General features: G+C 36.4%; 1 protein-coding gene across 3 annotated transcripts in view; it reads right to left on the minus strand.

Annotated features, from left to right (window-relative positions):
• LOC139123228 (RUN and FYVE domain-containing protein 2-like) overlaps positions 1–9,238 on the minus strand; it is a 42,552-nt gene extending 33,314 nt beyond the window's left edge. The window contains exon 1 of one of the 3 annotated variants that reach the window (XM_070689346.1): positions 8,812–9,238. In XM_070689346.1, coding sequence (XP_070545447.1) covers positions 8,812–8,986 — 175 coding nt within the window. In that variant the 5' untranslated portion in view covers positions 8,987–9,238. Of the gene's footprint in view, positions 1–1,315; positions 1,604–8,811 lie in introns of those variants that run through there. The other 2 variants (XM_070689348.1, XM_070689349.1) reach the window with 2 other exon arrangements.
• Positions 9,239–13,635: the final 4,397 nt, after the last annotated feature.

Below are 13,635 nucleotides of genomic sequence, written 5' to 3' on the forward strand. Positions count from 1 at the left end.
CGGACGATGGTTTAAAGTGTTTGTGACATGAATACACTGGTGTAAGTACTGAGGCAAAAAAATGAATCCAGAAATCAGATATAAAACTACTTTGAAGTTTGAAGACAATAATGATGAATTGTATACTTAAATGTGCAAACAGCAAAATTTGTGAAAGACACATTTTCTCGACGCCATACCTTGCTGTACTGCGATTGGTATCATTATCAAAGATGTTTACTTCCAGAATGTTTGCTTATTTCATGATCAGTTCCGACTACAAAAACACGGCAATCCACGTCTACTCTAATCCACTCACATGGTCCATACACTCAGAGTTACTTCAAATTCAAGGACTTTCAAGTACTTTTTCAGCAAATATTGAATGGATTTTTAAGGTCCAAAATACCATTTCCCAGCTATCATATAATATCTCGTTTTGTATACCATCCTTACTTATAATTTTTATGGTGTCATGACTGATTGTTTCATAATTTTCAAAATCATCAGTGGCTTATCAATTTCGTCAGGACTTTACAGGAATCTGTTTTACTTTCAAGGACTTTCCTCAGAAGCTCTAAAATTCATGGACTATTCAGGACTTTTCAAAGTGTAGGGACCCTGCACATACTTGTCCTACACGTTTTGATGATATTTCAATTAGAAACAAGAAACTTTTCAACTTGTCATCCATTCAAAATTAATTGTGGAATAAATTGACTTTATAGTAAGGTCAGCAGTTTCTGTAATGCTAATTTTCAATTTCTTCATGAGGTATTAAATCATACCTTACATACAGAAAGGGTGATAATCTATCACTTACATGTACAAGTTTGTATTGTAGTTTTCTTTGTGTTTCAAAATGAATTGTTTTAATTTTCTCTGTTCTAAAATAAACTTTGTTAACCCTTTCGCTGCTATGGTTTGGTCCAACCTTACTGTTATCAATGGTTATTGCCGATCTGTTTGGGGAAACAGATTATTTGTCAAAATTTGACATCATTCTTCAACAATTTAACAAAATATAAAAATGTGCTACTTGATTTGACCCAACTTATTCAGAATTCAAATACTAAAGATTACAATTCAATGTTATTGAAAAGAAAAAGAAAATCCCATATTTTGATGGAATTTTCATAAACCCGCATACTTGTGTCAAATCAGAGCTGGTCGGGTAAAAATAACCATCTTGTTTATAAATGTGCATCACAAGAGACAGGCTTAACTATCATTGCTCACTATACGGTCAAACCAAAATCAAAACCATTCATCTGTGATTTACATTTCAAAAAGTTGGTCTTGTATCTATGGCAACCACGTGAAAAAAGTAATTTACCTGGAAATGTTGGCTCTGTTTGAGATGTTGCATCAGTGTTGGCAGCCATGTTTGTCGGTGAAAGTCTGTTTGTCGTTCAAAACAAGCCAGACTTCACATACCAAATTATATACGACAGTGCATGTGTTAGGAACTCTGGCTATTTTTATACTGGCTTGGCTGTAACCTGATCAGCATCGTATTTTAGGATCATTGGCTGGTAAAAATTTCTAACGTGGCACAGAGCGTACGTGTGAAGATGCTGCGAGAAACTGCCCTCCCAGTTGTTGAAAATTTCAGTGTTGAGGTGACACAAGGCCAAGATGCAAATTCAATAGCATTCATACAACTTGTGCAATAGCTGTACAAGCTGTAAAAAACAGGAAACACTCCACTTTGAAAAACCAATTTGACAAATTTGACAGTGGAGGCGATCTGTTCTATTGGTCTCAGTGGAGCACAATTTGTAACAGACTCATAACTAACAACATTCATGAAACACAAAATACTAAGTAGTAAATACTTCGATCTAACTTCCCAAGACATCACATTGTCAATTATTCACAGTACATGATTCACTGATAAACAAAACCTTCTGTTAATATTTTGACAATTTACAAGTACCCGTTATACTATTTTATCAGCCAAAGTAAATAAATATGTCTTCCAAAGTTGTCAAAATCTGACGACTCCATATTTTGACAATTTACAAATACTGGTGTTCCTATTTTATCAGCCAAAATAAATAAACATGTCTTCAAAGGTTGTCAAAATCTAAGACTCTATCCCTCAAACTATTTTATTAGGGTACACACATATCAATTTTCTATTGTAGCCATATATGTCAACTGTAGAGCTAACCACATTCAGCTGGTAAGTCTGACACACCAAATTCTCAAGAAAAATGGTGGAACTGTTTAAGTTAGAATCTGCCTGGGGGACAGTTTCACTGACACTCAAATTTTTACAATACTTTTCTGGTCAGCAGCTTATGTGAAGTCATCTGGAGCCAGTAGGCTAAATTTAGTTTTGCCATCTAGTTTTTGTGAGAAGCTGAAAATTCAATTTATTCCCATGAGATTACCAGGAAAGGCCCTTTGAATTTCAATATTGGTAAAGTTAAAGTTGTTTCTCTAAGTCTACACTTTGCACAGTGACCCCTGGGTATTTGTTCTCAATTTAATGACAAAGAGAATGGTTTAAAGTTTTCCTTATGCAAAGTATGATCAAAAATGTCACTTTCAGTTTGGAGATGCATACTGCCTTGAAGGGCAAGTAACTAACTTTTGACAATTTTTTTCAGTTTCTTTTGTAACAGTATGGTAATTGTAAGGCTTTGTTCTACTCCTAAAAGCATGTTGAAACACTAACTATTTAGCTTGTAAAGTCAGCATCTATAGAGTACTATTATTGTTTATGTTTGAATTCTGGTCCAGACCAGAAATTGCTTGTCCACATGCACAATAACAATGCAGTCTACACATGTATAGGCTGAGCTGACAAGCTGAATACTCTGTATCTCAACATGCTCTGGGGAGTAGAACAATGAATTGTGGTTGACATTAAAAACAAAAATGGATAAAAAATACCATCAACAGTTCATAGAAAACCATCTTAGCAATTGAGTGCATTTTGATACAATGGTACAGGTATACTTCTGCATATCTGACTTACTAATCAGCAATTTTTGACAACTTTTCTGTTTTGTTTCAGAACCAATTTGATACAATGCAGTGAAAATAACTTCCTTAAACGTTCACCCTTGCCCAAATCAATTTAACACGGACAAAGAGTTACAGTAGAAGGAAAGAGCACAAACTTCAACATTTCCATTTCACTCTATGGATTGAAATATTACAGTAAAATTATGCACTGTGAAATGTGAATTTACTAGACTTTCCATCTCAACATAAATACTTACAGTTCCCGGAATTTTGAACTGTTGTAAGCCTTTGTCAGCAGCATGACAACATTTCAAATGAGGGACTTTGGTGTAATCTTTTACAAATATGACACATATCGGATTATGAATCTTTCGTATTCATAGCAGCACTATCCTTATAAAGTGATGGCCGATTGATTCTGGTATAAATAGTTTAATACAATAAACTAAGACAATGTTCTAAAATCTTATTTTGCAGATCTCCCTATTCCATTTCCACAGATACAGTTACTAACGTAGAAGAATTTTCAGGCTAAAGTTATCTACGAAATGTCTTTGTCAAAAATAGTTGGCATTTATTTTGTCCATCAAACCTGAAAAACATTTAGGATGGAAAATGACTGAAGATTCTTTGCACATTGATTTGACTCTCAACATGATGTATTTATACTCTCTTTCATGTACATTTATAAACAATAGCTATTACATACCGTTTGAGTGTTGTAATTTCTGTCATCAAAAATTTCAGTGCAACATTTTACCAATTTTTATCAATTTTTCTGGAATGTTTTGGTAATTTTGGACCACATGGACATAGTTCTTTATTGGAAACAGTTGTTGATCAAAAATTTTGGGAAAATCTGGAAAAAAAAACCAGTCTGGATCTGAAAAAAACCTTGTCAGCATTATATTTTATAAAGGTCACGAAAATTGACTATGGTATTCACAGGGTTAAAAGCAACTTGGAGTTGGTAACCTACAATATTCAAAAGAAATTTCATGTGAGGGCGCTTCAGCTTCACATAGACAAGCAGACTATAAGGCAGTGACTTGGGTGCTGAAGAACCATGTCTTTGAACAATCAAAGTAATTTTAAAATGCTGAAATTGTGTCCTTGGCTCAAGTAAAAGAATAGAAAGAAATTATTTACGATGTTGTAAAAAAAGTACTGCTATAACAGATTCATTCTGATATGTGCAATATTACTGGAGGATAGAAAATTGAATTCAAATAGGGTAGCATTTGATAACCTTTTGTCTGATCAGTGCAGGATCACTTCCAGCCACATGGTTGGAATTTGGGAAAGTGACTGATAGCATAAACCACATGCATTTCAACAAGTCGTATTTTAACATTATTTTAGCTTTTGCTTATCTACAACAGAGAAAGGGCATTTAATGAAAAAGTGTTTCATTAGTGTTCATGTCAATGCTGGTGACGAACAATGAGAATTTAACAACAAAATGTCATGACATGTAAATGTCAATATGGTACCATAAAAATACCTCAATGCAATTTAGAACAAGAAAATGCAAAATCCTAGCTGCGAGACATGCTGCCCTGTGTCAGTTCTACTTTGTTGTGAGCTGACTGCTGCAGAAAGCAGGACTCAAAAAAAGTATTTTAGGGGACATTTGCAATGTGCATGTATAGTTTGTATCATCATGCACCTGCTTCTACATGTAGGTATGTGCACAGTAGCAAGGCTATTCCAAGCCATCCTCCATTCCTCCCCGTCATCTCAAGCAATCAGCTTTCAGCGTTCTCGGACCACACTGCAATGTTCATGTAGTCTAATGTTTTAACATCGTTGCAAAAAAGTTTAATTGCAATTTGCAGTTCATCCAGCCAACGAACTCATGTCATCAGTAAATTTGATTTCAATCAAAAGTTTAAAAATGTTGGAAATTTTGTGTGTCAAAATTACCAAAAAGACAATGAATAGTGTGTTAAGGTGAATATTCTGAATTATCTCAACTTGTTTGGTGTATACATAGTGCTAGCAATCTCCTTGCAGCAGGTTAACAAGGATAGGCATTGTGCAGCATGCACCTCAGCAAAAACATCTACCAAATATGGTAAAAAAGGAATTCAACAATGTTTTTGTCTTCAACTTGTGCTTTAGTTCAGATCTACAAAGTTAAGAGTAACATTAAATATTCTTGTCCATAAATGGTCACTCTAAGAATTTGGTCGAGCCTTGACGTGACTCACACTGACACAGGTCAGGGTGATATTTATAGCACCATACACAGCAGACCCTACCCCCTATTCAAAGTGTACAGGTCCACTGAGTCTTTAGAAAATGACTGGGTTTACCAAAGCCAAGGGGTCGGAAGGTATCAGATGACAAAACCTTAAATCTCCATTGTTTGAAGCAATATGAACAGGACACTGGTTGAAAGGAAATAAAAATTTCCCAAAGGAAATTCATATTGTTGGTGAATATCCTGTGACCTGTTGACCTTTGCTAATGTGTCTCATACTTCCAACCCATCAGCTAAACTGATCAGAATTCAGGGATGTACCGTAGAATATAGCCGGCAGCTGGCAAAAACAACCAGTTGTCAGCTGCCTGCTGTGAAGGTTTAGTTTTAGTTTTAGTCAAAAAAAGGGACATTTTGCACAAACTTTATGTGCACATACACTACTTGTAACCGTCTATACTTTTATTTTTTCCACGTGTAACCAAAATTTTCTACATCCAAGAATTGTTATGATACTTCAACAATCTTATAAACAGATAATGTTAACTAAAAGAATGAATAAGAAAACCTTTTCAACATGCAGAGGGATACTAGCGCTTGCAATTTCCTGCATCAGATGTGTATGGTAGGTTATTTTTCAATTTGAATTGTGCTCTATCCAATACAAGTCTTTTTAAACTGCAGTTTCCATCTTATCATACTGGCAGTGGTAAGCAACTTTAGATTCTCATGGATCAACTTTTGAAACAAAAAACAATTTTGAAAATAGACTGTTCTACAGAGTATTTCTTGAGGATGATTATGCGTTTCAGTTGCCCTGAAACACAGATTAACAACAACAACAACAACAACAACAACAACAACAACAACAACAACAAGAAATAATGTAGGCAACACTTGAATCATTAACTAATCACCCCAATTTCCTGTAAGCAGCTCCAAAATGATCACTGATAAGAAAGGTTAGATTTGGGCCAAACCATTGTGGTGAAAGGGTTAAAGTTGGGTGTTAACCCTGTTATTTTCTATGCTTCAATTAAATTTGCAAGCAGGGAAATCGAGAGGATGGGTTCAGTTCTTTGACACCGTACTTATTCCTACAATCCATGTCTCTGTGTATAGATCCATCCAACCCAGGCCTGACTTTCTGGTAACTTACCAGACCTACCCCTATAGCTACCCTGTATATATGGGTACCACTATAGCTAACCTATATATAGGGGTAGGTTAGGCGTGAAAGGGTAAAAAATTGTAGGAAAGGGTAAAAAATTGTAGGAATAAGTACGGTGTCAAAGAACTGAACCCATCCTCTCGATTTCCCTGCTTGCACAAAGGGTCAAATTCATCAACTTCGTGCATGTTAACAAAAAGTTAGGCCAATCTTTTTGTTGAGTTGTGAACAAGTACACTAGTAAGAAACGGAATGGAAGTTCAAGTCACATAGCTCACTCTGTACTGAAGACAATTTTCAAGAAATAATCCATCATGTCACATGACTAATGAGTCAAAGATTATATCAGGTGATGAATTTTATGTGATTCACTTACATTGCCCAAGTATGGAAATTTGAGAGATTTGGTGCATAGTTTAAAGATTTATGGTGTAGCATTATTCATGCAAATTTATGCAAACATTATGATTTATGACACAGCCATAATATAACATTTAAGTTCAGCGTTAATCACTACATTAATTTTCTCCTTTATTGTGAAATTTCAGACACAGTCAAATTTGCTGAATGCTTTCGTAAAGTAAACATGAATTCAAATTAATAGGGGCAGTAAAGTTGTGTGGGAATGTTCTGAGTCAAGCATTAATACCTCAGAGCAACGAAATCTTCGCTATCAAACAGAAACTCACTGATAATTGTGATAAATATTCTCTGACACTCTTCTGTCACTGCATGATGAGTAACTTATGAATATTCACCATTGATAATGAAGTCATTATCATTTAATTTGCATACATTGACAAAGCTGCTTTGAGGTAACAGGCACCCTATGGACAGATATTCTTATTCTCAAATTTTCATAGAGTTAACACTGAGGGACCTGTGGTCAAGCTTCGGCAATTTGCTTCTGTAGTGCCAAAATTTGCACTGTGATCCCTGCTTTTTATACTGAGTTTTGACAGAGTATGGTTCAAATCTTCCTTTTGGAAGGTGTGAGCAATAGTTTCAAACTTGAAAGTTTGTTGGTGTGTATTACCTTGAGACAGCTTTGTATCTGCGTTATGATGCACTGTAGCTTCCACTACAGTCACCTACATCTAGTGAGTCAGTTTGTAATGCATGTGAGCAAAGTAAAGAAAAATATGAACAAATTTTTGATTTATTATTCTTTCATATCTATAATGTTGTAACAACAACATATTTTTTTATTCATCACTATAGCTTATTCTCAAACAACAGCATCCATATATATCAAAACTGTTTCAGATAGTAAAAATAATTATTGATAAATGATTCAAATATATAGTATCTTGATCATCTTAGACTTGTAATACAATTGGTCAATTGGTCCTCATAAGGATATCAAAATTACAGATTCTTTTGGTAACAAACATAGAACTTGCACTTCTTTGTTTTTCATCTTTTAACAACAGTTTCAGAGCATTATATATGGCACTTTCAATTTTCTCGTAAATCTTATTGGAATAATTGAATCACAGTTGTTCTGAATACAACTGATAGCAATAAGCTTTAAACAGAACACACATAATGTGAAAAATACACTCAGATAACTTATGGTATTGTCACTTTTATTCATGACCTAAGCGTAGGTTGTATGAATAGGCAGTGAAAGTTGGCCAGCAATTTCTACCTTTCACTTCCAGCATTGATTGAGTATTGTGCGATGCAAACAGACAAGGGCACGTTGACAATCTCACAACAATTGCATCATTCTAGAGACAGCGAGTTACAACATACCCCGTGTTTTTGCTAAGGTTTGGGTATCATTCTGTTGTCTCTAATCTCATTGCATTGATATTCTTAGGAAACCCTGGTACCATGACAAGGGAACCCCGGTAAAATTTACCTAGGTACTGCCCTTAACAAAACCACTGATACCAACAAACCATAATTAGATAAATAAAGTCAAGTTTGAGGACATGATTCGGTATAACCGATTTCAATGGGTTATTTCCCCACAACCTTTGATTGACAAGTATTTACTCATATTTTTTTTGCTTTCAGTTCATTGTTGTAATTCTTGTTGTATGTCAACTCTAGCTTGAATAAGTTACCAAAGTACTGATGGGGTCCGTATGTGATCATGAACGTGCATCCAGGTCCACTTTCTTGCTATGCAACTGGTGATAATTTTCTTTCTCTTTTTGCGTGTGTGTGGATCACAAAACATTTTGACACAGTGAAACCATGGTGAAACGAAGTTGTATATACGTGTCAAAAACATACATTACAATGGTAGACATCGAATTACGAGTAAAACGATGGAAAAATTAAGTGGGTGATAGTGTTGGCCGTTGGTGTCGACTGAAGGGACTTGCATTATTTCTGTATCTACTGGGGTTTTCATTGTATATCTAGTACTGCCATTTAATATAGCCAGTAGTACACGCCTCTCGGAAGCCAAAGCTGTAGCAGTGTGGGAGGTGATCGGAAGATTAGAATCTGTAAATCCTACCTCGCCGCTTTCTTGAGGTCGGCGTTTTGGTGGCAACGACTGGAGCTGGCCATTCGTCTTGCTTTACTTGTTTTTTCGTATGTGCATTCGTTACATTGGGTGCAGGATCTGCAATTCCTGATTTTTTCTCGTCTGTTTGCGTTTCAGGTGCATTGTTGTCGTTGTTCGCCGCCATTTTCGCGTTAGTTTGTTTGTTAGCTTATCACTCCAATCAAAGGTGGTTTTCTACTTCAATTTATCAGTTGTAAATAACGCGGCCTCGGGGCTTTTCAATCCGTCTCCATTACATCAAAGGTGTTTCACCAACAACAATTCAGTCGTTACAAAACGACATCACCTTCTTGCACAAAGTCTCATTGTGTACACCATCGCGTCTCTCGACTATAAGACTGTATAGGCTAAGTCGTTCTAACTCTTCACTTTAATACCTAGCGGTGAATAAGGTCATGCCTTTGTTTTTCTCCAATGACGACAACGACCAATGACAGCCAAGCTGTACTAAGGGGTGTTTTTTTAGGGGGGGGGGGGGGGGTGGAGTGATTCACTGAAGCTGCAATTCCGCCGACTCCTTCCGAATTTGATACCGTGCATTGATGTTTTCAACATCGTGATGGGCTTCTTTTCCCCGCCACGTGCGGCAATCGGCCGCTTGAACAAGAATGAATGACTGTGAAAGAATATCGACGGACACAGCAGCGTTCAGTATCACTTGTCAAGCCTACTACTCTGGATACCGTTGAACAATTAGAGTTAGGGCTCGATTTAATGTCTGGATGACCCCCTCCACCCGAAAACCCGTATTGTTCGTATCTATACTAAGGTTTGGTTTGATTAATTCGTGCCGCAGCGAAACCTTTGTGTTTCCCTGAATTTTGCAAATCGCAAACTATTATGAAAACGTTATACTTCGAGCCTGTAGTTTACGTACTTCTGTTGTGTTGGGTATATCTTACACTATCTCTCCACAGGTCGTTTGCAAAACTACCATGAGGTCCGATGAATTTCAGTCCAAACTTTTTGTCATCTACAAGAAAAGCGAATAAAAAGGAAATTATAGTTTTGAAGAAAGTTCAGAACATATAATTGCACTTTGTCGGCTAGACAAGTTTCGAAATTTGATTCATTAGACCAGCCCAGGTTTGTGTTTAAACTAAGACCACTTCCACCATGACAAGGGAAAGTTTTTTTTTTTCCACAGGATCGTAGGTGAGATTACGATACTGCGAAAGCGAAACGTGAGACCAATGATTGTTACAGCGACATGAACGCAGAATAGAGAAAGGGACCCTTTCCTCTCAGGAAACCCAATCAAGGGTACATAATAAAATATCAGATACACTGTTTACATGAACCAATGACAAAAACATCATTCATGTTGTTTCATTTAGATATTTTTCCATCATGCGATGCAATGCAATGCTTCTATAATGTCAAAATTTTATCTTGTTTTTTCACCATTTTACTTTTTCCGATAATTTGACTCTGCTAAAACCAGAAAACCAGACACGGTCCGCACAAATTCGTATTATTTTTGTTGCCGGCGTTTGAGTTTCTAAAAATTTGTCGCAGATGCATCAAATTTCCGATCCTGCAGTTTATTTGTTTCCGCCAGTGTTTAGAATTGACATTTGAAGTTACACATCGCCAAGGAATGTTGTTCCCCCAGTGTTGAGACTGTACAAACTGGCAGAATCAGTGTACTTGCATCTCCGGGTTGCATATTTATGGCGGAATGTCACCAGGAAATGCATACCTCCTACCTTCTCCCCTTTGCAATCGTCTGGGTCTTTCTCTATCTGTTTTATATTTACAAATACATCAACTCTTGTAAAAATTACGAGCATCTTCCAACTTTATCGGTTTAAAATTCTTAAAAAGTACATATTGCCAAAACCTTACCTTGTCAAGATCACGTGACCTGGTTCTGTCGCAAGATTTAACAACTACTCAAACATCACCGAGACTGTATCTCCAGATTATGTATCAATTTAAAATCACTCACCTGTCCTTCAGCAATCCTAGCTATGAAAAGAACAGGGAGCACAAAAGGTCCGATTAGTCATCGACTGGATTGAAAAAACGGTATCGTTATTGGTAACTCCCACTCACGGTCCGACTTAGTGATTTAACAACTATGTTGGCGAGATTTTATGGTGTTTATATTTTAATTACTGTTTGAAAATACGAGATAACGTTTGACTTTTGATTATTATTGGGGGTGCTCGATTGCGACACAAAACCTTAAAATTTACAGGGGTATTAACTGTAACTTTTGATGATTTTTTTTCATAATTTTGTTTTTGTATGTTGACTGCAAATTTTTATTCTGTTCCCCAAAAGCATGTTGAAGCTATTCAGCGTGTCAAGACAACATAATGCGTGCCGAGTGCACTGTTGTTTTTTATTTGCGTTTTCGTCCAGACCAGGATTTGCTTGTCAACAATAACAGTGCTGCCTACAAAGGCTTAGTTGACAAGCTGGATACTGTGTATCTCAGTAAGCCTTTGGGAACGGCATTGAAACAAATAAGTAAAAAATCATCAAATGTTACATCTACTGTCTCTTTAGATGCAGAACCTACGGATCACAAACTTTCCCTGACTATATGTGGTACTACTGAATAGATACATGCCGTGTTAGCCTGAAGTATGCGCCAAGAAAGTGAAAGACTTAAAACCTTTTCCCAATGAATCTTTGAATCATTCTCTCACCAAATCAAAAATAAAAATCTGGGGTCACGTTGCAAATTTTGGTACTATAGAAGCATATTTACCTAATTACTGATGTAAGAATTTCAAACTGGCCGATGTCACTGTGTTTAATCTATGGAGAAAAACAATAGAAAAATTGATTTTTGAAAAACTAAGATGGTGAAATCTCTCCTTAACTCACGAGCTTCAAAATGAGCCTCTACAAGTGGCAGATCAATAAAGAATTGTAAAAATATAAAAGTCCGAATATCTGTCACCGAGGCACATCCTGTGCCGGTGTGGAGAAGATCGGTACATAGGTATGTCTATACAGAAATAAAACAAATCAGTCGATGTGTTTCAGTATCACCTTATGCTCCACTTTAAAGCAGCACGATATATTACATATTTCTATTTGCAGTTGGTTTAATGGGAAACTGGTTGGACTGGTATCATCAGTATTTCTGTCTAAGGTTTATTTGTCATCGGCCATTATTAAATCATAAAATTTATACAGAGGATGTAATTTTCATTATTTATTTGTTTTTGTTATTGTTAAACCATCGAAACTATTGTAAAAGACTTTTGATGTGATATATTTCATTTCAACTACTTTGCCCAATAGATTTGTCTGATGTGTGGTTAGATTACCTTGCCAATTGATACACCAGGAAAAAATAGATGAATTATGGTAACCGCAGTCATTTTCTTCAAATGGGAGCTGGCAATATCGAATGTGCACATTTGGCGGGTACGCGGAATTTCAAGTCCCTATTAGAAAACTAACGACACTGACATGCGACTTTGATGACGTATGCTGTTGGCCGACAGAGAATTATGAACCTGATTGACGGCAACAAACACCATTCCCATTGTGGAGATTTGCTTATCAACAACACGGTACGCTCTGTCGGAGTATGATCAGGTGGATTGGCGTGGTTAAGTTACCATCTTCAAATCTGCAGTCAAATGCCAATATTTTCAGAGGCTGACTGGATAACTTCCAATGCAATGCGTACTTCCGAAACCAAGTATTTCTTTAATAACTTCTCCACATAAATAAGATACTATGAAGAGAAATACTGACCCTTTAGCAGTCCTCATTGCAGATTCTTTCACATCTCGAGTTGAAAGAGGCAAAACTAAGGTAAGATTATTGATGAATCGCTGTCTTTTGAACAATTATTTCAATTGGTGAGGATTGGTGTAACTCGCAGGCTTCGTCGCTTTGAGGTCCAATCGTATTGAGTCACTTTTAATATAGCTTGGTTCAAAATTAATTGGATTGTTGTATTTATTGTTCGGGGTAAGGTGACTATAGATAACCTTAAAATTATTACCTCACAAAAATACCTTCTTAGGTATACTCCGCGGCACGGAATACGTGTGCAGTACCCCAGTATTCTATATGTATCTTTTCCTGTGTTTTTCCATTCCCTGACCTTCGATCAAAACAAAGTAACAAGCGCTAGCTCGAATGTACACGGCATGTTCACTTCGCGTTAACAAGTGAAGAGTTCATTTTGACATCGCCAAGTTCAATGATTCATGGCGTTAACACTGTACATGTACATCTGCAGTATTAAAACGCTGCTCATGAATAAAAACCTGATGGCTAGGTTATAATCATCTTCATTTAAACATAAATGAACTATATCCTTCATTATGTCATCGCGTATATCTGTGTGCATATGTATGTATGTATGTATGTATGTATGTATGTATGTATGTATGTATGTATGTATGTATGTATGTATGTATGTGTGTGTGTGTGTGTGTGTGTGTGTGTGTGTGTGTGTGGTGCGTGCGTGCGTGCGTGTGTGTGTGTGTATGTATGTATGTATGTATGTATGTGTGTGTGTGTGTATGTATGTATGTATGTATGTATGGATAGATGGATGGATGGATGGATTAATGATGGATCGATTTATGTATCGATGGATGGATTTATGTATCGATGGATGGACGGATGGGTGGAGGGAGGGATGTGCATAAATACGCAATGTATCTATACGTGAAATTTTGAATGTTTGAAAAAAAAATCATGCATACGTTCAAATAACCCAACAAGGCCGATACAACTGTAGTTGAGATCATCACCCTCATTTATGGTGGGCCATCCGGTTAATACCAA

The sequence above is a fragment of the Ptychodera flava genome, chromosome 22 (genome assembly GCF_041260155.1).
Source record: "Ptychodera flava strain L36383 chromosome 22, AS_Pfla_20210202, whole genome shotgun sequence".
NCBI classification, from domain to species: Eukaryota; Metazoa; Hemichordata; class Enteropneusta; family Ptychoderidae; genus Ptychodera; species Ptychodera flava.